This window comes from Crocodylus porosus, unplaced genomic scaffold (assembly GCF_001723895.1).
Source record: "Crocodylus porosus isolate Cpor-Errol unplaced genomic scaffold, CroPor_comp1, whole genome shotgun sequence".
In the NCBI taxonomy this organism is placed as follows: domain Eukaryota; kingdom Metazoa; phylum Chordata; order Crocodylia; family Crocodylidae; genus Crocodylus; species Crocodylus porosus.
In genome coordinates this window covers 147,612,270-147,638,325 of record NW_017728886.1, presented here as the reverse complement: position 1 = coordinate 147,638,325, position 26,056 = coordinate 147,612,270, and the positions used below count along the sequence as shown (strand labels likewise).

The 26,056-nt window shown below is 42.0% G+C and overlaps 1 protein-coding gene across 2 annotated transcripts in view; it reads left to right on the top strand.

Annotated features, from left to right (window-relative positions):
• SLC22A23 (solute carrier family 22 member 23) overlaps positions 1-26,056 on the top strand; it is a 183,735-nt gene that overhangs the window by 13,217 nt on the left and 144,462 nt on the right. For both annotated transcript variants that reach the window (XM_019542696.1, XM_019542691.1), the window contains exons 2-3: positions 19,511-19,614; positions 25,277-25,431. In XM_019542696.1, coding sequence (XP_019398241.1) covers positions 19,511-19,614; positions 25,277-25,431 — 259 coding nt within the window. The remainder of the gene's footprint in view (positions 1-19,510; positions 19,615-25,276; positions 25,432-26,056) is intronic.

Sequence of the window (26,056 nt, the reverse complement as noted above, 5' to 3'; positions counted from 1 at the left end):
TCTGAGCACATGTGTAGCCAGCTAATGGTGTAAAGATTTTCTTTATATTGCAAACTAGGAAAGTTAAATATTCTGGTTTGACTTGTACAAAAATTTGGAGTGAAATGCGTGTGTTGGAAAGCAGCATCTAGCCTTAAGATCTGTTTACACAATTTCTTTTGACATCATTTTATGTGAAGCTTTAAACCTGCCTCTTTATATGGAGTAAATTAGTAGTAAATGAACTTGGCCGGGAAATCTGAAGTTATGGCCATCAAGAATTTGTAACCAGAAGGGGTGATTTGTTTTTCACAAAACTTTAAATTACAGTTGGTATTTCCATTTTTTTTGCTAGAATTTTGAATAATGAAATGCAAAAAGGGAGCAAATCAGTTCCTGTTCCATGTCAGCCCCTTTTAGACTGGGAATAAATGTCTGCTTAGGCAAGCAATGGTTTGTGTGGCAACCTGGAAAACACCAGCATTTAAAGTGTTAAAAAATTGCTTAATCATTAAGTGAACAACCAGTGTTAATATTTAACAAAAATGTTTGCACTTTAAAAAATAAGATATATTTATGATGGTTAAACAAGTATTAAAGCAGATCTAAATACATGTGTATTTATTTGCTTATGCAGTTTATATGCTGCTATTCCCAACAAAGGTTCAGGGCACTTGCAATAAGAGAAATGGAACAATTTAAAAGGGCGAATAGCATAAATAAAATAAAGCAAAGTTTTAACTTCATTTAACCATAAAGAGCCAGTCACAGAACAGGTGCTACAGAAAAGGTCAGCAGCAGCTGGAAAATGAAAAGTGACGATTGTAAAACTTAGTTTTCCAGTCTGTTTCAGAAGTGATTCTCAATGACACATTTGCTTGCAGAAATTTCATGTTGCTGGGACAAGCAAATGACTGTAGCTGTTTTTTCATTTAAATCAAACCTTCTCTTGAAAGCCAAATAAGTTTTGTGACAGTAACATAAATAATTCCTCCTGAAAAACTCTAAAATATCTGTATAACTGTATTTGACTATAGCACAAGATGACTGATTTTTTTTTTTTAGTGGTACAGAGTGGAATATAGGCTAAACATTAAAAACACTGCTCCCCTCTATGCCCCCATTGGTGACTTTTGAGCCTGCAGTGAAAAATAACCTAGGAGAAACCTTAGAAAATCAGTTTGCTTCTTGTGCAACACCACTTATGTATGCATGTTGTAAATATTAAGGATAAAACAAGATACAGACAGATTTCCTCTTAATATGGAAAGAATTCCATTAAACTTGAAAATGCTTTTTAAATGGAATAATAGACTCTGGCCTCCTGGCAAAAGAGTAGCATTCAGTGCTTTTGTCTAATAGGAGCCCTGGGCTTTGGAAATTAACTAGATTTTTTTTCTACTATCTGGGTTGGAAGAAATTAGACTTTAAAAAAAACCCAACAAACTTTGGACCTTGATTATTTATATACTTAAATATATTTGTACCTTTTAAGCGTGTACCTGTGCTTGGAGCATCAGGGCCTTAACTCTGGAGAAGACCACTGTATTGCTAGCTGTCAGGACAAAATATTCATGAATTGGGCCTGAAATAATCAACATTTTTTAAAAATATGTTTTTAAGTTCTCTTATTTGCCTCTTGGATTTCTGCTTCAGGTTTACTTCGCAGTTATGAGGGCTAGAATAGCCTTTCTTTTTTTAAATGATCTTCACGTAATCTGAGGATTCCAGGAGATTAGACTTTAAGAAATACCAAATACTGTAGAACAGAGGTGTCAAACATATGGCTTGCAAGCTGGATCCAGTGCATTGAGACCTATGATCTAGTCTGTGAGTCTTGAACTGACCTCGTGTGCTGTATGCAGTGTACAATTTGGTTTGGTGAGTGGGCTGGACCCAGTGCTGCAGGCATTGCATGTGCTGTGGAGGCGGGGAGGGTTGGCATGGAGCGCGTGCTACGTGATGTCCCGCTAAACTGGTCCTCCATGTTTGGTCTGGTGCCTGGTTCTAATCTGGCCTGTAGACTGGCCTGCGGGACCAGATGGGTTTGACACACCTGCTGTAGAACATGCACTACATTTGCATATAGACTCACCGTGCACTGCCCAGAGTGAGTCACCACACGGAAGTTGTAGATGTTTTTAAAGGAAGGTGTTTGTTTTGTTACCTTGGTTAAGAATGAATAAGGAGAAGGGGGAAAAGCAGGGAGAGAAAATGAGAAGAAAATGCCCAACCCCTCTTTTATGGAAATTCAACATTGAGCTCTGATGTGTATGAAAGGTGCAGGCAAGATTATTTCAAGCAACTGCTGTAGGTATCATCAAAGACTTTGGTCCTGGGCCAAAATCAGCAGTGATTTTGTGGACTTGGAAAACGCAAGCCAGATCCCACTGCTTACTGGTTTGTCGGGGGCTTAAGAGAGATTCCTGCCACTGAAGATTTAAAAGGGGAGGTAGAGCATAGTGGGAGGCTGATGAATGCCTCCAGGAATGATTTTAATCACTCTGAGCTTTCAGGGCACTATGTTTCTGCCATATGATTAACAAATCATATTTAAATAATTACTGTATTAGCAATGGCTAGTTAATTTGCTGACTTTCTCCTTTGTTATGAAAAGCATGGCAGAAGCACCTCTCTTCTTTGTGAAGCTGAGGAACAGAGTTGTTGTTTGATATCTGTAACTGTTCCTGATACAAGTGAAACCCCCAAATTGCTGATCTTTTCTATGATATTAGAATTTCAGAAATTAACTTCCTTCCCTGAGATCTTTCATGTTTTCTGGATCATTTCTTAAAGTTGTCTTTACCTTAGGTTTCCAAGCCAGTGATGATGAGTTAGTGGGGAGGTCACATTTTTAAATAAACTTTATTGTCTGGTTTGCATATCTATGGACTAAGAGAAACTTTTTCCTCTGGTTCAAGAAAAAGAAGAGTTATTGGATTAAAAGAGAAACGGGGATCTCACTTCTGTATTCTGTAACAAACTTCAAGTTGTGTATGTGTATTTTTGAGTCACTTGACTCATGGGTGTGTACTTGATACCTGAATGGTGTAGAATTGGGCTTACTGGGAGGGAGAACATGTTTTTCCCTGCAGAAGTGAACCGTATTTTAGGGCAACTTTAATTTGAGCTGAAATCACAAGATCAAACATAGCATATGAAGTAATGCAGTTGCCCAAGTCACAGAATCTCGTAAAAAGCAGAAAATCAGTCAAGGCTTACGGTACAGCATTTTTTCCATTTCTCTAACAGAGCAGATAAATAGCCTTGCTCAGAGGACTCCTAGGGCAATGCTTCTAGCATTCATGGTGTTTGTTTAAACAAGTGCAGGGGTGGGAGAGCAATCAGAGGAACCTACAGTAATTCATCTGTTTTAGACCCCACTAGTGCTGATGGTTGGAATGGGGTCTGTGTTGCCCCATTGTACATAGAAGTGGCGTGGTAGTCCATTCAGTGGAAAGTGGTTGATACATAAAGAGATCCTTTTTATTTTGCAGGAGGATATAATGTGTTAGAGTTTGACAGCTATGTCCTTGCACATAGCAAGTCTAGGACATTCAGGACATTAATAATGGGTTTGTAGCAAACATGTGATAGTGAGTTTTGAGAAGTTGCACTCATCTTCATCTAGCATTCTAGCATGCTATGTTCCTGGAACAAGGCATCAGCTTAAAAAGTGGTGCTTTGCTGAGTATGTTTTTATAATAACCATTCTGAGTTAGTTTAGGTTACTTTCTAACATTTTTGTGAAAATACCTTACAGTAACTTTCTAATAAATCTTGAAGAATGAATGATGATCTTTTTTTATTTTTCCCCTTTTCTTCACCAACAGGAAATAAAAACCTTTTTGTAGGAAAAGGCCTCAAATGTTGCGGTTCAAAGAAAGTGGGAATATTTTACAGTTTCTTTTAAAGGCTTCCAATTTTGTTGCTTCCCTAAAAGTTGCACTGTCCAAATACTTTGTTAAAATGTCAAAATTTGAGCCATTTGTGTAGCTGGTAAAAATGGTACTTTCACAGTAGCTTTGTAGACTGTAGTAGATCGTAAGCTGTTTAATGATAGACTTGTACAGCATTACTTTTATCTGTTTGAACTATTGTATAGCTAAGAGGAGAACAGGCAAAGGAAATGTTTAGGTGACAGAAGGTTGCAAAAATATGAACCATTTTAGAAAGGTTGAGTAAAATGGATGGAACAAAAACTAGGGTAAAGGTTGTGAGGTCACCTCAGGTACACTTAGTGGCTTTAAGATAGACCAGGCTAATTTTAGTTCAGATAATACTAATGTAGGGAATAAGAATAGGCATATGCATATTAATTGGATTAGCACCTCTTAGGATCCCTTTTTTCTTCTTTTTTTTTTTTTAACCTTATTTAGTAAGGTTTTTTTAATATTTTATCTAAATATAGAGTATAAAACCTGGGTCCACTTTGGAGACTTTCCTCTTCAGTTTTGAACTACAGTTCCTGCTAAATTGTCCATTTGCAAAGGTACCCGATTAGCTTGATTTAGAAACTTAGGGTGCTTATAGAAATTACATCTTTTACATTATGAAGCCACTGAAAGTACTCAACAGCCATAATGTAACAACCATTCATGGCTGCAGAGCACTTCTAAAATGGCTGATCACCTGAAATGTAACCCTCTGATGAAATATTAGACAGGGGGGCACGAATGCAGAGCACAAAGGTTAATTTTGGGTGATTCTGTCTGCATCCCATATGGCTTTGTGTGATGGATTGGTGCTCATATGGGTGAGCACCAGCCCAGCCCCACCCTTGGGGCTGTCGCAGAGTGGTGACAGAGTCTCTTCCCTGTGCAGCAAGGGTTGGGAGGGAGTCTGCACTGCCATGCATTCTCCTCCTCCACCCCCCCCCACAAGCTACCTCTGGAGGAGCCGAGCTGGGCCTACAAGGTGTGGGGGGATCTCTCTTTCTCCCCCCACACCACAGCTCTGGGTGTAGCAGCCTCTGTCATTGTCAAGGCACTCACACGGGGGGAGCCCCTCCTGACCAGCCTGGCTCCCCACAAGATCTCAGCAGGGGCAACGAGGGCTGGCACATGCAGCAAGGGGAGCTCCATCCCTCCCCCGGCTGCTGCTGATAATTGCTAGCTGCCAGGGTGGGGCAGAGCTGGGGAGAGGGGTGGTCTGGCAGCCTTGTGGGAGGTTGCGGGAGCACCCCTGCTGACTGGCCAGGGCTGGTGCAAGCAGGCTCTGAGCCACCCCCACCCAAAATGTGAATATCTTGTAGGTTCAATAGTGCTCTAACTCATGGTGCTTTGTGGAAAGCACCACGGCTTAGAGCACCTCCCTGACAGGCTGCCCTCACTTGTGTACATGCCTTCAGTTCTGAAACCTAGGTGAGATGGTCCATTCTTTAACAGGATAGCCATCTGTTACAGGCTTTTTAAGACATTAGTACTTGGACATTTTAATATTACTTTGCTTTCACACACCGATAAGATTGTTATTCATTGAGATAAAGGTGCATTTTATAAATGTTAATCATTTGCTTGATATGCCTTATCTGTAGGGACGTAACTAAACCAAGGAGGCAAGTGGCTGATTTTGCAGGCAGATTTCACTGCTGGCCACCATTTTCATGGGCTCATTGTGGTGGGGCTCCCCATGCCTCTGGCTGAGGGCCCCCAGTGCCCCCCCACCCCATGGCTGATTGGTTGAGGGCTGTCTGTCATGTGGCCCTGCCCCCTCACTCACTGCTAATTCACCAGGAAGGCTGTCCATCATCCCCCCCCCCCCGCTGATTGGCCCTCTCAGCTAATCAGTAGCGAGAGGTGGGGGTGGCAGCCATCTTGGGTGCTCACCTTTGGGCAGGCAGCCCCCGTCTTTCCTTTTCCCTTTTGGCCTACGCAGCAAGGCCACAGTAGTCATGAGGGCTGCTGGCTCCCACTGGAGAACCAGCACTTCATTTTTAGTAAGTTTTTTTTTTTCCCCCCATGCGAATTTTGCAGACGTTGCCTGATTTCACGATTTCTGTGAAATTGCAATTTGATTTGGTAATTTATATCTTCCTTTTGTGATTGAAGTGGCTATTAAAAATGTAGATATATTGTGGGTACTTAATTTGGTGGGAGTGGCTCTTTGAACCTTTTTTGGCTCTCAGAATCCATTGAGGGCGTCAACAGGCTTCTCACATTGCTTCCTTTTTCAGGTTTTCAAACTTGGAAATTCTCTGACCACTTGATGGTTGTTTTCTCCCATACTCGAGTTTCCCCTGCTTAGTTTTACTGACTTGCCCGATCATATCATATAATCTATCAAGCCATTTCATAAAACTTCTAAGCTACAATGAGCTGGTTTAGGGCTCTCATTGCCTTTGCGCTGAATGAATAAGCAATTCTTCCCCCCCCCCCCGGCTTCTCATAGCTATTAATTTGAAAACTATAGGTGGTATGGTCGATGGAACTACACTGTTTTATGCTAGTAAAAATCGATTGGCATTTGCTGAAGATGGTAGGTCAGAACTATTGGTTTCCAAGTGTAAGTGTCCTTTTTGCTGACTAGACTGCAGAGAATGTGCAGTGTTTGGGTTGTGTAGACCTAGAGGTAGAAAAAAACATTAACAAATGTCAGCCCTTAGTGCCTCTATTAGTCTTCAGAAATGTAAACCATCAGAAATGTAAATGTTACCGTTGGTCTGGCATGTCCGAATGGGAGGTTTTTCCTTTGGTCTTTTTTGTGTCATTTAGCTGTGTGGGGATTTGCACAGAACTAGGTATTTATTTATTTATTTATTTATTTATATGAACATTTCTAGTGTGTTTGTATGTTGTTTAAAGTTTTATCTTGCAAAAAGTGTGGTCAGACTGCTCCTTTCTAGTGAAAAGGGGGTTTGTCAAGGAACCAAGCGGAATTCTGTTAGTGGTTTAACATGACTTTAGCATCTATGTCTTGTGACATTGCAGTTCTGGATATGAGATGCCTTCCTGATGTTATATATTGCTGGTAAATGTTTTTCTAGCTGTGTTTAAATATAAATGAATAAAAAAGACTCTGAATGAGGTGTTGATGCTTTACAGTGCAATGCACTAACTCTTGTATTGTTTTTCTTTGTTGGAAGAGGATGGTTTCCTGAATGGCTTGGCTTGCGGATTGTATGTCACATCACTGGTCTCTTTCAGGTTCTCTTACTCCTAGAAGTGGAGTATTTGTCTGCTTCATCCATTGGAAACTCTTCAGCTGGTAAACTCTACCGTGATGTCTCAGTAGAATTTTGAGAGGGCTAGTTAGCTGTGTTAGTCTGAAGTCTGGCAGAAGGCAGGGTAGATTTGCACCTATATAGCCTAACTAAATCAGAGATGCAGAGCATATGTTTTTGTAGACAGGTCATCAGATGCTGTAAATCTGATTTGTCGGATTTGTCCTGGAGTTCTTCCTTTAGGAATAAGTAACTAGAGATTAGTTCGCCTTTCTGATGTTTAGTGTGGTCTGTAAATCAGGGAGTCTCAACCAGGGAAATGGGGTACCCTGGGGGGCCACAAGATCTTTTTGTGCAAGCAGATAAGCAGGTAAGGGAAGTCTCAGGCTCTCTCTGCCTGATGGTTCCTTTGGCTGCACTGCAAGGAGGTAAGCACTGTGATATATAAATTAGATTTTGAACTACGATGCTGCTCAATTCACAACAGTCAGAGAGAGGTGTCTTGATTTTAACAAGGAGTGCCTTGAGTCCAAAAAGGTTGAGAACCACTGCTATGAATCATAAATGATGAAGTCTTAACGATTTATTTTTCCAGAAGTTAAAATTATAAGCATATTGGACCACCAGTTTCAGTGGTGAAATAACATTAAAGGTGTATATTTAACTAATTTGAACCTCCCTGCACCCCAAGCAATAGTTTTTGTATGGGACTGATGTAGAAAAGGAGAGAGAAGGAAAAAAAGATTTTACCCGGGATATAGGGGAAGAGGAAGAGATTTAAGGCTGTCATACAAGCTGTTGTACAGTTTTTGTTGTGAGAAAACCAGTGTTAATTTCTTCATGTGTGTGACTTTTCTCCCACAGCAAGTATGGAAGTATTCTCAATACCATATCTGCCATTACCTCAAAGGTATAGTGTTTGCTGCATTAGCAGGAGTGGGTGCAAGGAATAATGGAGTGTGGCAGTCCCAGTCTTTTCTTTTCTCTTTCAGCAGCATATGGATCCATATGTCCTTTCCATGTTGCCCAAGGGCGGCAAGGAATTCGGAAGTTTTCACAAAATTGTCTGCCATCCTTAGGAATAACATTTTTTCTGTACAGTGTATTTCTGGATGTATTTTCCCAGATGAACTCCAGGAAAAAAATACCGGTACTACCAGTTCATGAGCTGTTGCTGTGGCCATATTGGTTTTCTTTGGGAAAGTGTCTGTCCATTTAGAAAATGGGCCTACTACTATTGATAGGTGTTACCTTTTTGGTCAAAAGAAGAGGTACTGCAAAATTAGCATGACAGGCTGTGGGTAACTTGCAGTATTGTTAGGGCTATTACTTTTTTGTACTGTTTTTCCTAACCCCAAGGTCATCATATTTTTAATCATATTCCTGGCAATTACCAATCATCCCCCATCCCCTACTAGCATATGATTTTAATGGTGCTTTGTTCCTGTAGTTTGTAGGATTAGCCATTGTTTACTCTGAACACAGAACAGAGTATTGCTTTACTTTCTTTCTTTTATATGTGGTGCTCAGATGATCATTTCCATCTAAGCATTGCTTTTTCTGCCTCCTGATCTCCTTCCAAAGGGTTCAGCATGGACAAAATAGCTCTAATTCCCCAAATGAGTGTATTATCACCAGGGATCCTGGTTTTCTCTGTTTAAAAATAGCAGATTCTCTCTTAAAATGACAAATCCCCTTATTTAAAACCCTAAAATCCGTGATTAAAATGGAATACCACTATATATACAGATATCAATTAAATGCAATGTTTTATTGATATATTTACAATTTTAAAGCAATTTGGAAATCTACCAGTGCCTCAATGAATATAATAAAATACATTTTAAGCACCTATAGATTTTTGGTATTTGATTTTTGGTGTTTTATCATGGAAAATCAGAGCTCTCCCTGTCCCCTTTACTCACCAGAATGCAGGTTGAGGTCACTCAGTCCCAAGCCACAGCCTCCCAGCCCTGCCAGAGGGAGCCCCCAGCTACCAGGGCTACAGGGCCAGAGACCTGGATCCACAGCCCCTTGCCTGCCTGCAGCAGTGTCTGAGCCCTGGCTGCTGCCTGCAGGAGGCAGAGTGGAGCCTGGCTCCCCTCTCTCATGGGTGTTATGGCCAGACTAGAGCCTGTTGTGGGGGCAGATGAGGCCTCCCTGCTGTGGGCTTGGGCTTCCTGCCGTGCTGCCCTGCCCCGCATCCTCCGCCCACCCCGGGGCCTCTGTGGCCCAGTGGACGGGACCTGGCATGGCAGGGCAGGGCAGAGCAGTGCTACATGGGGTAGCTCCTTGGTTTTGCTGGGAGCTGCACGCTGACATGGTGAGGTACCCCCTGCCTACCCAGCAGCAGCAAGGGGCAAAACTGTGCCACCACCCCTGTCACTACCAGGCAGGCAGGAGGTGCTTCACCAGGGTAGCATGGAGCTTGCAGTGGTGAGCTTCCCCTCCCTTCTCTGCCCTGCCCTGGGTCCCACCCACTGGACTGGAGAGGCCATGTGGGGAGGGTATCAGGGTGGTGAACCTGGGGCTGCAGTGGGCAGCCCACCCCATTCCTGGACACAGATCTGGGGGACACGTGCGCAGGAGTGTGGGTAGCAGTGTAAAGCCAGACTTGCCACCCCCCCTGGACAAGCTGCCCATGATTGTGTTCTGCTCCTCACCTGGGCCCTGCAGCCATGCATTCTAGCCCCCGAGACCCAAGACCCATGTGCTGCCCAGGCTGGACAGTGGCAGCAGCCCCAGCCCTGCCCAACTCCCTCCCTCCCTCCCTCTATCTCTACAGGTGCTTCATTCCCCCCAGCTCCCTGCGGGAACTGCTCTCCAGGCTGTCTGGCAGCCATGTGCATGTCTATGTGAGCACATGCACATGGTGTCCCCTGCCTAACCACCCTTCTCCTGCTCCCCACAGCCCCTCGCAGGCTGGAACACTGCCAGCCTGCAGAATGCTCTTTGGAAAAGTGCAAAATCCTCATGTTTCTCTGTTAAAATGAAAAATCTGCCTTTTTCCCAGTTAAAGGGGAAAATCTACACTTTTTTACGTGGAAAGCTGAAAGCCTGGATCTCTGCTCATCACCTTCATACACCTATTCTGTTGCTATGGTTTATTCTGGATCCTAGAGCAGAACCTGTGATTCACAAGCAGTTGGAAGTATTGACTGACAAAGGCGATGGGTGAAAAAGCTTCTGGTAGTGATGGAGGAGATGCCATCAAAGGACACTTGTGAGGCCTTCTCACAGGAATCTAGGTGGATGGAATGAGGAATGATGAAGCTGAATAGTTACTGCTTTGTTCATCAGTACCACTGACCAGTGGGCAGGTCGGACATTAGCTATTTGTCTGTCCTTAACTGGATCTGAAAGTAAGAAATGAGTGGGAGCATGAGAAGGCTGTGCTGTTATAGAGGCTAATTCTTTTGCATTTTGGGTTTTTTTTTCCAAGCCCCAAGGTTGTTATATTCGTAATCATTTCCTTTGTTATTACCACTAGTATATGGAAGGGGAGATGTGCTGGGCTATAGACTGGAAATTAAGGTAGCTATCTGTCCCCTAAAATACATATTTTTTCCACTTTCAGCATCTAGACTGATCAAGGAAGTGCCTTTCTTTTGTATCTTTCTTTTGTTCTTGAGCTCCTCAATACACACTTTTCAAATCTTCTGCCTGTCTCTGCTGATCGAACTTTCCTGCTGCTTCTTGAGTACATGCAGTTACACAGCTATTTGAACTCTCCTTCGTTTTGTCCAACCGAAATGTCAGTTACTCCTACATTTTCAGGGTGGTAATTTAATTCCCTCATTTGGTTTCTTTTCACACTTCGATCCTTTTTTTTAGTGTTCTTATTTTGTTTTTTTTGAGTAACTGTTCCGAGGAGCCAGGCTTGCCATATATAAAGCTTGTACAGTACTACTTTATCCTCTTCCTCTCTCTGCCTTCTGCCTCAGCCTGAACAGAACGCAGGCACATTCCCTGGTGTCATTTTTATGCATTGGCCTCCCTGTCTCCCTGATCAGTTACAAACTAGATTACAAAATGTTCAGGTTTTCTCTTTTTTTATTTCTATAGCTTAACAATTATAAGAACCATAATCAGTCAGCAAGACTTAAATATACATTACCAGTGCTAAAAACTGGTCTGCTGTTGGCTACCACAGCATGTTGAAGTGGAGCAAGCTCACAAGCAAACCATATTTGTAAGTATGTATGCAATAGCATAACTGAGGGGGTGGGCTGGAGGGGATGACGAATGAGGGAGGCACCCTGGGCACTACCTTTGGGGAAAGGTGCAAAAATAGCTGCAACTGCAGCAGCAGCTGATCTTGTTGCTCTTATTGGCACTGAAGGAGAGGGAGCTGCCTTGGGTGTTGTGCAGCTGCTCAAGGCGCAGAGCTGCCTGGCTGTGCCTTTGTACATACGTGCTAATTATGTATGTATTCTCTCCCTTCTACCTACCTGTCTCATATCTACTTACTCCTGTCCCTGCTGATCTTCCTTGCCACACATTTTCATTTTCACAGACCGGTGTTTTCCATATTGGCTTAAGCCTTTATTCGACCCTAGAGAGTAGACAAACACCAGCAGACTCTCCCTATGCCTGAAGAAGGGTGCTTATGCCTGAAAGCTTGTAAAGAACAATTTTTACAACTATTCAGCTGAGCTAATAAAAAAAAACACATTTATTCAAATAACCTTGTCTGCCTGTGTGCATATATGTTTTATATGTGTTTGTATATATATATATATATGTATATGTATACATGTATTTGTGTGTGTATCCATATCTACAGATACACATACATACATGCATACATACATTTCTGTGTGTGTATATAGGTATCTATATACCTATACACACGCACACACCCCATCTGAAAGCTTCTTAGATTCTGCACATTTTTTATTACATCCAGGATCCCAAATGTCAGGCAGACTCTGAGGTTATGGACACGCTGTTTATATCTTATTTTAGATAAACTTCATTAATATCCATTGTTTATCTTCCTTTCTTTTTGAGGAGTTCTGCCACTGCTACTTGAAATCTTGACCCATCAATGAAGGGGTCTCAATACCTGAACTAGTAGTCAATTCTAGAGTAGAGCTGCTAGAGTATTCTGGGAGTACGAGGCCTAAACTATCAAGAAAAGGCTTTGGCTAATGCTGGATACATTTAAACAAATTACAGTCTGAGACTATAAAAAGATTATATCATGTAGGCAGCATTATGGCTTCTGGGGTAGGAGGAGAAGATTGACTAGAAGGGAGGAAGCCTTATTTAAACAAGCCACCTTTAGTTATTAACAAACAATGAATTTAGAATTTGCTCTATTCAAACAAAGCTCTTGTTGACTTGAGTGAGTTATGACTGCATACATAGTGAGTAAGACATACATGGGTTGGGTGCATGGTAAAGAAGTTATGAAATAGTTACTTTTCAGGTGTTTAAATTTTTGTTGTGTACAACTTTTTGCCGGAAGACCTTTGAAAGAGTTGTCCTCTTGTTTTTAGCCCACAGCATGGAGTGGTGGTTCATTGACTTCAATTAAACAATGGGGACCTAGGTTATGCAAAAAAACCACCCCACAAAACAAAAAACCAAAATGTTTTGCATCATAAAAGCACTTGTAGCATGTTAGGAAATGTGTTCCATGTGCTGTCAGCAATGTCATTGATAGTATGTAGTGTTTGAGGGAGTAAGTTCTCAGATTGTGAGTCAACTTTGTATCCGTTTATATACAGGCACACATGCTTCAATATGTAAGCTGCTTAATACCCATGTATTTTTGTGCATAACACATGTATGTGTGTCGTACTATCATAGAAAATTAGGGTTGGAAGGGACCTCAGGAGGTCATATAGTCCAGCTCCCCCTATCAGGGGAGCAGTAGCAAAAACATTTGTTAATGTTAACTTACAATTTTATAACTTTCTATTTTCAGATGTTTCTAACTTTTATCAGTAGGTTTTAGCCACGAAAAAACTCCCTGTGTTTGTTTTCTGATTTTGGCTAAACTATTTTTTTCACGATTTTTGCCTATAGATGGAAAATCTCCAGTCTAGAAGAAGTCTGGAGAATTCTGAGCCTCTTAAATTTAAATTTTGAATCTCATAAAGCCAGTTTTATTTTTACTATACTGTGTACTGGGAAAAGAGAAAGAATCAAAAAATTAACTTGTTAGTTGAAAAATAGTTGCCTTATATTAGCAGCTGTTTATTGTAGCACATTGAGCATGCCATTAGACATCTTCACACCCCCCTTTCTAGACAGGATTCCCCAGTAAAACAATCAAATAGCTCTACCTAAATAATTATGGTATTATATAGGCCTATCTAATGATTTATTTCTGTGTTAAGTAATCTCTGTATAATTTGATGCAACCTATTCCTAGTAAATGGAAGTTGTTAGAGAGGGAAGCGTTTAGCATAATGGGAGATGTTTTAAGATCAAGAGCGGAAAGTTTGTGCTAAAAGGGTCAGAAGTGAAACAGCTAAAAATACAGACTATTTTAAGTTGTTAATGCTGTGGCTTAGGGTAACTAATTTATTAAGAGTTGTGGGCTCCTCAGAGCTTGTCACAGACTGTATGTACACTCAGGAGGTTGAAGCCTCCATTTCTTTGGGCAACATAAAATTCCACCTTCAAGATTTAAGCATCAGCTTTGGAAGCATTGGAGAAGATCCTCACAGGTCCTGAACATCCAGCTTGTGCATCTTTAAAAGCTAAGCCGTTAAATCCTAGATCACTGTTTCTGTCAAAGTCAGATATCATTTGATTGACAGTAACATGCAATGAAGATGAAAATACATCAGAATATCTGCTCTCTTCCACATTTCAGTAGCATTTAAAGGCATACTGATATACTAGTGGAATATCAGATTGGCACTGTTAAAAAGGTAAATTGACTTTTTTTTCATTTAAAAAAAAAAAATCTATGTATATAAATAAGGTTCTATTGAATAGATTTCATAGACGCTAGGGCTGGACAGGACCTCGAAGATCATCAAGTCTTGCCCCCTGCCCTAGGGCAGGAAGTCAGCCAGGGTCAAAGGATTCTAGTGAGATAAGCATCCAAGTGTTTCTTGAATGAGTCCAGAGTAGGTGCATGCACCACTTCTGGAGGGAATCTATTCCAGGTCTTGGGGGCTCAGACATAAAGAAATTTTTCCTTCTGCCCAGCCTAAAACAGTCTTGTAGGAGTTTATGACCATTGGTCCTTGTTTTTCCTTGTGGTGAGCAGACATTCTCCCAGATCCTGATGTACATCCCTTATGTACTTATAAGCAGCTACCAGGTCCCCGCTGAGCCTGCGCTTTTCCAGGCTGAGGAGTCCCTTGGCTCCTCCCTTGTTCATAAGGCCTATTCTCCTGCCCTCTGATCATGTGTGTGGCTCTCCTCTGGACTCTCTCAAGCTTTTGACATCCTTCTTGAATTGCAGAGCCCAGAACTGGATGCAGTACTCCCAGCCGCGGCCTCACCATATATATCTACACTCCTAGTATTATATCTCCTGAGAAAAATCATAAGCCGTTACAATACCTGCACCCGTTACAATACCTGACCACTTGAAACCATTATAATATTCATACCCACGCACCACACACAGAAACGCTTGTCTCTCAGACCAGGCAACCCACTTGCAGGGTCATAGACTCAGTTCACCTGTTGTCCATGTTGCTGTCGCTCCAGCTCCTGCTGGAGGACTTGCTACTGCTGTCACTGTCCTCAGTTCTGTTTTGTCTCTTTCCCTTCCTTGCTGTCACAGCCCACTTCCTGGGTGGGTGGGATGGGTGGGGGTTGCTAGATCTTATGCCAAATTTCTCTGTGCCAGGTGGCTTTGGTAGTGTCCTCTCCATCCCACTACTGACTTCTGGTAGTAGGTCTGGAGTTTGCTCAGAGCCATTTTCACGCAGTCTTCCACCTCTACATCCATGTGCCTGTATATCAAGAGGTTCCTAGCTTTCCAAAAGACGCTCTTGATGCAGAATGCAAGCTGATCTAAATGAGCCGATGGGCCCCCCGGTGTTTGGGGAGGTGCCTGTACAGCACCACTTCCCTAATTAGCCGGCTGACACCAGTCACTGCTTTGCAGAGCTGCTTCACCCTGTTCCATACCTCCTTGGTGCAGAAGCAGAGCCAGATGAGGTGGTTGATCATCTTGGTGGCTCCGTGGCAGTTGGGCCATGGACAGCTGGGTCTCCCTGACTGTCCCTCTATGCCTCCGGGCCCTCACTGGCAGGGCTCGGTAGGCTATCAATCTGTTCAGGTCTCTGTGATCTTTGCGCAGGTCCTTGAGGTCAATGCGATCTCACACGGCCTGGCAAACATTGCCTGGGAGCAGGTCCATGAGCAACATGATGTCCCTCAGCCTCGCCATCTCCTGGGTCTTTTTGTGATTATTCATGATTGTGGGGCCTGTGCTCTGCAGGCCATACAAACTGCAGAAGGAAAATTGACATTATCCTCAGTCAGCTTTTTTCAGCTGGTGTAACAGATTAATGTCACCAATAAATGTTGCATACATGTGCACAGCCATGTAGCATGCACATGGTCAGGAATGCAGGCCACTTTTGGGGTGCTCTGTTCTGCTGTCTTTCCCTCAGGAGCCCTGTACTGGCTGCACAAAGGAAAGGCAGCAGTGTGGGGTGCTACAAGCAGGGGTAGTCCTGGGGAGGGCCTGGGGGGCTATAGCCACCCCAGAGTTCCCCACAGCCCCCCCCCATAGCCACTCCTTCCAACAGCACTGCTACCTGCCCCATGCAGCTCAGCCTGCCCCACTCCTGCCTCCCTACCAGGAAGAGGTCGGTGGAGCTGACACCAGTCACTATGCTAAACCGAGTGGACAGCCTGCCCTTGCTGCACCCACAAATTCAGGAGGGTACATACCCCCAATGCTTCCTCCAGTGGTGTGCACAGTGGTGGGGAGAACCCCCGCCCCTCCCCCAACGCCCCATGGACAAGCTGCCCATGGCTGTGTTCTGTTCCCAGCCCCAGGGTCGCATTCCTCTCCTGGCTGGGCACTACCTGCCCCTGCCCTACTCCCTTCCTCACCGTGGGTCCTCTATCCACCTCCCCTGACCCGTTCTCCCCAGACTTACCATCAGGATGCTGCTCTCCAAGCTGCCAGGCTGCGTTCCTGTAAATCAGCTATTGGATCAGTATTGGCCAATATGGCTGGTTCATAACTGACTAACAGTATTGGCCAAGAAAATCTTTATTGGTGCTCCCCTAGTAGCCTTACTAATATCTGTGAAAGTAACAAAATATAAATGAAAGACTTGCATAGTTGGCCTTTTGCAAAAATAAGGTGTTGCAGCCTTATTATTATTATTATTCTGATGCAACTTTAAGCTCAGGTTATGATCTGCTTTCAAAAAGAATGCTTTCTACTAGACGTGATTGATACAACTTAAGTTTTATCAATGTAATTGATGCACTTTTTACTTTGGAAGCATTTCTAGAGATCATATGTAACACTACTGTTTTAAAAAACTGGTTTGCTTTGAAGATCTTAGCCATAAAATTCTGAAATCTCAAGTATATGTGCAAAATTACATTGGTTATAGTTCCTACCACTCCCTACAAAAACACCATTTAAAATGTACCCTTTTGATAAGGAGAACCTTTTCAGAAAGCAAATCTTACTGTGTCTTGCTCCCTTGTTTACAATTGTTGGATGAAAAATATTTACTTGTACTATTAGCTTCTTGATCCTGATCCCTTTGATACATTGAGAGACATAGCACATAGTTATCATACAAGTTACAGTTCAGCAGAAGAGAGGAAAATAGATGTGAATACAGAACCCTGAGCTCAGGTGTTTGCGGTGATGTGGTACAAATTGGTTGGGCAAAAATGGTGCACCTAGCCAATGGCTGGACTCCATTTCCCTACAGCCCCTGCCCATGTGGCTGCCAGCCATCTCCATGGAGACTCAGTGGGGTCATAACAGCGTGGGGTGGCAGAACTGGGGCTCTGCCCTAGCTGTGTGGTGTCATGGTCCCGTGTTCCTGGTGTCTCCATGGAGACTGGCGGGAAGTGGCATGGGCAGGCCTCATGGCTGGCCAGGGAGACCTGGGATCTTGCGGTGGTGATAGCGCAGGGCTGGAGTCAAGGCAGAGCTGCAATCCGCAACCTGCATGCCCCTGCCCATGGAATCTGTGCTTGTTTCAGGAGCCTGCAAGGAGCAGGTTGTGCCCCAGTCCCGCACTGTCACCACTGCAAAATCCTAGGTCTTCTGGCTCTGAGGCTGCTCCCTGGCCATGGTCCCATCCAAGCTGCCTGGCTGTGCAGCCTGCCCACACGGGTCCCAACCCTGGCAGTGGGTGCAAGGCAGACAGGCTGGGGTGTTGGGGGCTGTTTCATGGTGTGGCAGTTCTTCAGACAGTGACAGGCTCCTTAAGCAACTGGAAAAGTAGCTAAGGTGTGTGGTGGGTAGTTGATTTTTCTATCTCATCTCAAAATCTTAAAGCTGTGGTGTTCAAAGCCATGAAACTAACTAGGTCCTGTCAATTTCAAGGCTGCTATTAGAGGAGAGGCTCTTTTGAACAACACATGAGATGCCAACAGCTGTGTACACCTTGCATAACAAGGTAATGAGGTGCAAACAGCTGAGCCCCTGCTGCTCCCCCCATGAATTAGCCAAGAAATCAATTGGATTGGATTGGATTGAATTGAATCAATTGGCTTAAGAAATCAATTGGATTTGGCAAATGGCTAATGCTCTTTGCTGCATTTAAATGCTCTTGTTACTTGCAGGCATCGTAAGGTAACAAATGAAGGCAGGGAGGAATTAAATTACTTTTGTAAAGTCACTGGAAGTCTGGCCAAGTGTCAAGATTTGAACCCGGTCCCATTTACTGCTCTAACCGCATGATTTCCCTACCTTTTAGAAAAATGTGTGGAAATAAATTAAAAGGTTTCCCTGGTGTAATCTTCTTTTTTTTTTTACAGGACATTAAGTAATATTTTAGTGAGGATATTCCTGAAAAACTGTACTTCCACATTTGGAATACTACAGTTTCAGCAACTGAAGTGATTTTGCTCTAAAGGACAGTTCCCTCTCTAGTTATGATTGCAGTAGGAAATACCACTGTGGAAGCACCAAAATCATGTTGATGCAAGTGGTTCTACTGTCCGTCCCTCTAGCTTATCAAAAGAACTTGACTTTGACTTTGTGTGCAGTCCTCTTATACCATCAGTTGGTCCAACCTAATCTAGAGAAAGTGGAGTACAGCAACTCCTCATTTAACATTGTAGTTACGTTCTTGAAAAATACAACTTTAAGCAAAATGATGTTAAGTGAATCTGATTACATCAAAATAGTTACCTAGTAGCAGGCGGTGGCCAAACAACATCATTATAACTGAACATTGCGTGACTTTAAATGAGTATGTTCTTTAATAGATCAGTGATGTAATCACAGAACAACATTAACTGAGACAACGTTAAGTGAGGAGTACCTGTAGTGGTGGAGGATACAGTACTGTGTTGTCACTTGGTTGGCTTGGCTGGACCTGATGATTCTAAAGACCAGCTGCAAAACTCTGTCCCTTTTGCGTTCGCATGCTCTCTCGCTCTCATGCAGTTGCTCTTGTGCACCCTCATCTTCTCTGTCCCATACCGAGTGGCCAAGGGGAATGTAACCTGCCTGGCCGATTTTTCTGCTGGGTCAGGCCAAGAAAGCAACCCTGACAAGCCATAGAAAGGGGCACTCTGCAAGGTGGAAAACAGGCAGTTGGTCCTATCAGTGTAACCCCATGAGGGGCATGGGAGAGGGAGTTTCAGTCTCTAGGAACATGGTGTCTTTGTCCCTGACAAAGACAAGGACATGCTTGGCCCGTGGGAGGGCCACATACGTTTGTATTATCACAACTTGTTTTTAATATTTGTGTAATAAAGATTTTTAAAGCGTATACAAAAAATCTCTCTCCCCCTCTCCCCAGGCACTTGTCAACTGAAATGGGGAATCTGAGCTTTTAAAATAGTCTAGGTAGCTGGGGGGTGGGTTTTATGGAATTCTGCTTTTACATTTTTAGACGCATTGTGGTGTGATTTAAGTGATGCATCTTTTAGGTGCTCCTGACTGACCTTAAATATCTGCGTAGATAGCCATATGTGTATTATATTTGTTTAAATTCAGAGTCTTGGGTACAAAGGCTGGTGACTGGAATTTAGAACTAAGGACCTGATCAAATGCTTGCTGATGCAAATAGGAATTTTTAAATTCATTTTAATATAAGCTAGTTTTGTCCCTAAAGAATATTACTTGTTCACTATTCAAGTGCTCAGAGTATCTACAACCATGCCAATATGTTCAAGTGCATCTGCAAAGAACCACATATGTTTCAATGTACCTCTTTCTTCTTCTTGCAGTGGGACCTTGTTTGTGACTCTTCCTGGAAAGTCCACATTGCTAAATTCTCCCTACTGGTAGGATTAATCTTTGGCTACTTAATAACAGGATGTATAGCTGACTGGTAAGTGAAAATCTGTTGATGCTATCTAACTTTAAATAAATAAATATGCTGTATGTATCTAGATTTTTTTTTTTCCTTAGCTTACTATTAATGAAGAAAATTCTTATGAAAGATACAGACCTCTGAAGAGAATAGTATGATTTGACCCTTTGAAACTTTTTAAATTGCAAAATGAGAACAAAATATTTAAATTCAAATTTTCATTGTTGATATACTTTATTACTGATAGAATGCTAAAGCAGAATTAAATATTTTCCGATTCATTAAAAACTAAGCCTGTTTGAGATGGTAACAATCTCTAGTGTCTACTCAAATGTGTATAAATGTCAGAAACGATTGCTTATTCCTTTATGTTGGTGATAGTGTCAGCTCCTATTCAGCCCAATGATGCATCTGATTTAAAAATAAGCAACAAAAAAAAAAAACCCCAACCTCTTTTAAGCCTTTCAGTTGCACTTCTGTTTTTTAAAATTAGTTATTAATCGTTCCTCTGGTAGTGGTCTCTGTCATCTTAATACTGAAGTGCTTGATTTTCAAAGGGGGTTCATTCCTTTGGATTAATGGGAGATGGGAGCATTGGCAGATGTCTCAACTACTTTCCAGAGTCTCCAGTTATGTGGGTTTTTGTTTTTTTGTTTTTGCAACATTATTTTAGCTGTCTGTCACAGCTACAAAGGAAAAACTTCAAAATGTGACCTCGGGGATAACACCTAGAGGTTGCAGAAAGCCTGAAACAATAGCTCTCCGGCATGAGCTGTCCCAGTCATTGAGTATCAGTGCTGTGGTCACTGTTGATACTTTACATGGGAAGATTCTGTTTATATTTCAGAATAATTTTGATATCATGTATTCTTATTTGCAATCTCTGGGTTTATGTTATGAATCACATTTAGGTGTTTGCATACCTCGCATTACTGATACTGTGCGGCACCCTGAGAAGTGCTTTGCTGAATTTCAGGAGGCTGCGGTACCCTGGTTGAGAATCACTGGTATATTAGATCAGCCACACCAATAGGGCCTTATAAATAGTGATTTAAAAGCTAACAGAAAAAATCGGACAGGACCAGTCCCTGGGCCCAATTCAGTACACAAAATTGATCCATGGTCCTGATCCAGCATATGGGGCTGCAACATCTAGCCTGTGGGGCTGGAAATTTGGTGGTAGGAGTAGCATTAATTGCTGGGGATCCAGGAATTACCACCAAATTTTTGGACCTGTTTGGAGCCCTGTGGGCCAGATGACACAGCTCTACATGTCAGATTGGACCTGTGGGCCATATCTTGGTCCCCCCCCAACTGCTGGATGCATGGCAATGTGCCCAAATCCATTCAGCCAATAAGCTAAGTGAGAAGGGTATATTAAGGGAGGCTTTGGTTCTGTTTGTTCTTGAGGAAGGTGTGTGGAAGAAAGAGCCATGAACATGTGGTGACCTATGTGGCCCTAAATTTGAATAAACTATGTGAACCTACAATGAGTATGGTGTAAAGAGCAGGATTAGGTTATGGTATGCAGTGGTGAACCTGCTGCTGATGACATCCTTCCATAGCCACACTCTTCATTGGGCACAGTACACTATCAGAACTAAATTCTGCCTCTTTACCAGAGCAACATGAACATGTTTGCTTGATTTGGTGCTGCTTTCAGTTTTCTACAAGTGTCAGTATTCACATGTAAACATATACACTGTATGTCTCCCACACTTTGCCCATAACACCATTTCCCTTTTCACAACAGTGAATGACTTAGTGTTGGATGCGTGTATCTCCTTGGGCATTTGGGCATATGGCTTGCCAGTTGCAAGAGGGTCCATGGTTGCTTGCGTCCTTTGTCCTTGTTTATCTGTGCAGACCAACTTGAACTGAGTGTGTGCACATCCCTGCGATTCAGAAGTCTTTAAGTGTTGTATTTTGAAGTGCACAGCTTTACAACTCGAAGTGCATCTACACAAGATGTTTACTGTGGAGCTGACTAATTAGCTCCTCAGTAAAGTCTCAGGGCTAATTATGCAGATGCTATTAGGCTGCAGTAAACAAATTAACTCCACTGTAGGTTAGTACTTGTAAACACTATGGCAGCATTATTTACTGCACCGCAACACATTGTAGATGCTGATGGGGCTGGCTGGGGCATGAGAGTGCTTCAGGGCAGGGGCTGCCTGATGGCTAGCCCTTACCCTGAAACACCCATATGCCCCTGCCAGCCCCTATGCAGCAGTGAGAGGGGTCAGAGCAGCAGGCTGACACCCTTGGTCCCCTGCCAGCCAGAGCTGCTCTGACCGGGATCAACATGCTGCAGTCCTGGGCATGTGAGTAAACACGGTGCCCAGGAGTAGTAAACTCAGGTGAGAACTGTACCAGAGTTTATTGCTTTGCGTTAATAGCACATGTAGATGTGTCCAAGGATGTTCTTGCTTTGGAAGTACCATGTGTTTCCATTTCCAACAGTAGCTTCTCTGCAAAAGAAAGTATTTTGAGTCCAGCAACTATAAGCCAGAAAATTTATTTATCAAGAGATGAAAGCTGTTCTGTGGTATTTTACTTCATAATATCAAAACATTTTCTTGATAAATTAGATCACTACGATGAGAGTCAGTGTCTTTGAGGTTTGGCATTGAGTACACTATTGTAGTTTTTCAAAGATGTTGGCAAGTCTGCTTCTGAAAGGAGGCACAGATCATTCCAGGTTACAGTGGGCATACCTGTTCATATTTGGCTTTCACCAGATAGGAGGTGCTTGGATCTCTTTATTGTCTGTAAAGGATAAAGCATTTATTGTACTTGGATTTTACTGGGCATAGTTAAATATGCTGTATATACACATTATGTATTATTTTCCTTTTATGACTTTCTTTTTGCTTTCATCTGAGTATTATGAAAGGAGGTAAAGGTCAACATTTTGCTTACCTTCTTCAGGGTCCCTATATGGTATTTTGTATCAAATTGATGGTTTCAAGCTATCCATATCTTTGTATATATTCAAGCTAGAAATGTTGGTTTCCTTCTTCCTTTCTGTTGGATGATCTTCATTAGCACCTATATCTGCTTGGAAAGCCATAGGTCATAGGGCCTAGAGGTTGCAAGTTTGAGGCCATAGTAAAAGAGCTCATTGCATGGCCTGACAGATTCCAGTGAATCCACAAATTCTGCTAAGTACCTTGTCACACAAGGACATGAAGGGAGGAAGGGTTTGGACTACAAACCAAGCTGTACTTGCCCATTACTCCAGCTAAGTAGAAAATGACGGCTTACTCTTGAGAACAGGTAACCCTGATGGAAAAAAAGACATATTTGGCGTTTCTGTAATTTTTGATTTTGAAGCTATAATTAGACAACAGAACAGAGTAGAAATGGGCAAAATCAAGAGTCTTCCTAGCTTTGTAGAGTTGGACAGAAGATCTCTCAGGCTTCTGATGAGAATTCTTAGCACTACTTATACATAAAAATATAAGGGACTTTTGCAATTGTCAGTTATTATGAATTACAGGTTTAAGATTATGAATTTGCAGGTTTGTCATGGGGAGAGGATGCAAAATTCTTTCCAAGATCTCAAATGACACAAAGATCGTCACTGTTTGGGACGAGGGGTTTATTTTGAGCTGCAGTCTATCTAATCCCTGGAAGCGTAGCATGTAAGATGTACATAATATTATTTCCTCTCTTTGTGTTTGAAAATATTTGTTCCCAGTGCAGCTGCACGCTGCTATGGAAATAGTATTTGGTTCTCTTCCCAAGCGCAAAAACAGCATGCTAACCAAGAGGTCATCCATAATGTTTCATTGGATTTGTAATAGTGATTAAGAACTGCCTGCTTTGACCTGGCTGCCCTGAACATGCCTGATGGTACTTTCTAGTTTAAAAATATCTGCAGTATTACTGCAGTTGAGTTGCAGCTCTTTGCAGGAGGGGTCAAAGAGTCTGATGCTACAGTTAAAACCTATTTAGTGCACTCACTCTCTTAGAAAAGGCCATAAACTAATTTACTTGCATGTGACTTTCAGAAAATAGTGTGAATTCCATGTAAAGTATGATAAATTTTCCACTGAGGTCTTTCAATTTCCCTAAATCTTAAAATTTATATTCAGAAAAGCATCTACTTTCCCTTCCCTCTTCTCAACACCCAGCCATGGACTTTATTACTCTTATTCCATCTTAAATAAAACAAAGCATCCTTCTGATCACTGGTACATGTATACAGTACATTTCATCGTTGCCTGGTAACCAGCAGCATCTGAGTAAGAGACCTAATAGAAGTGTTAAGTACATCTGAGACCAGATTAAATGGTAGGACTTCGATCTTGAAGATAATGCCTAGCTTCTGCTTTCTTAGCAGTGCATGGTTCTTTCCATACGTGCCATGTCATGCTTGGCACAAACCCCTAAATTCTGGTGCAATATTAGCTTATCTTCTCTGAATTATTCTTCATCCTGATTCCTACGTGCACACACAGTTGTGGGCTCATAATTGAAAGTCGTTTTTAAAATGTAGCATGTCCAACTTATCAGGGACTATTTTTTTTTTGTGGTTTTTCACTATGTTTCTCAAGCAGCATGGCTCTATGCCTTGGCAGTCGCAGCACTGACCAGATAGTTTGGCCTCATAATCTTCTTCAAGGGAAAGGGCTGATTGGAGTTAACTTCGGATCTTCAAATCTGGCTTGCCATTTTGTTTGTGTGTTTGCTTTACTAGTAGTTCAGAAGGCTCCTGACTTGCAAATCTCCTCCATCCGGTTATGAGATGGGTTCCAATTCTAGCTTAGTATCTAGCTTCATGGGAGGGTACAGAGATTGTGCACTGGAAACCAATCATTTCTCTCCTGTGGAGAAGGTTGGAGAGCACTGGCAGCTGTTGGCATTTCTGGATAGAGCAGGGAGATGAAACAAATGGGCAGGCGAGTATCTGGCCACAATAATGCAGACTTCTGCAGCAGGTTGTAAAAATCCCCCCCAGCAAAGAAATTTGGGGTGTTGAAGGAGATGAATGGAGCAAATCATTCCTTATGGAGGACTTGTATTCAGGCGCACTGAAGACCCAGGACTGTGATACTGGTTTACATTTGTCTCACATTTTTTTTTAAGGTTTTTTTTTTAAGGGTTGAGAAATTATGTGCAATTCTGGAGCACGAGTCTGTGGGAAAAGAACATGTCTCTGGTAAATGTAGTGGCTGCAGAATATGGAGAGCAACATATCTATATGAACCTTAAACATCTTGTCTTCCTGGGAGGCTTATATTAATCTAATGATACCTTTGCCATAGAAAAATAGGCACTTGTTTCACTTACCTATGTCAAATCTCCCATCCTAAGATTTTTTTTTATGGCTTGCTCTTTATTGTGGTTCACTTTCACATTTTGAAATGATTTTTAGGTCAGATAATGATACAGCTAGTGAGTGGTGTTTCCCTTAAGCTTTTCATAAATGCATTTGTCAGTGAAATCTTTACAAGACCTACCAGAGCCATAATATAATTTAATAAGCAAATAAATGAGAGACATGTTTAAAAAGTACTGGCTGCTATTAAAAACTGGAAGCAGCATTTGGGATGAACTATGTAATTTGTTTCTTTTTATATGCTAATAATATCTTCTGAAAGATGAAATATTCTAGTGTTCTCTCCATATTGGATTTTAACACTCTTTTCTCTTGCTGCCTTCCTGGTTTTAGGGTTGGTCGACGGCCAGTTCTCCTCTTCTCTGTCATATTCATTCTGATATTTGGACTGACTGTGGCACTTTCAGTGAATGTGACAATGTTCAGCACACTCAGGTTTTTCGAGGGGTTTTGCCTGGCTGGAATAATCCTCTCCTTGTACGCACTGCGTGAGTATTCCCTTCATAAATCATCCCAAATGTATTTTGCTTTAAATATGTAGCCTGCTCTATGTTCTCTTTCCTGCAGCATATCTTCAAGAGGTTTATACAAAAAAAAAAAAAAAAAAGAGATTCTTTAAGATCTTGTTTAGTCTATGGTTTAGTGCTGAAATAAGGATATTATTATTATTATTTATTTCTTGAGTTGTTGGAGAACAGCCTGTGCCACAAATTTGTTTATGAGTTTGTGTATCTCCACACACAAGGATTAAATAATGCTTGGTCTTTATTTTTTAAACCTGGGAGTTGCCTGTTTTGTTACAGCTGCTTTCAGGACAGTTCAAAATGTTTGAATTCTTTAAAATATTCTCAAAAACCTTGTATATGAGTCAGTAGGTTTGCTGGCACTGATATGTCCTTGATATTTGTAGCAACATTTATTCTTCTTTGGGAACTTAAAGGCAAATAAAAATACAAATGAAATAGAGCAAAAATTTGAAAGGGGAAATCTCATGCTTCTCCATTTTTTTAAGCTAGATGAAAATCATGTGAGAAAGTAATGCACTCTCATTCTAATATCTGGAGAGTGCTCCCAGGTCACTTGGCAAACTTGCTAGCCAGGTTTTTTTGAAAG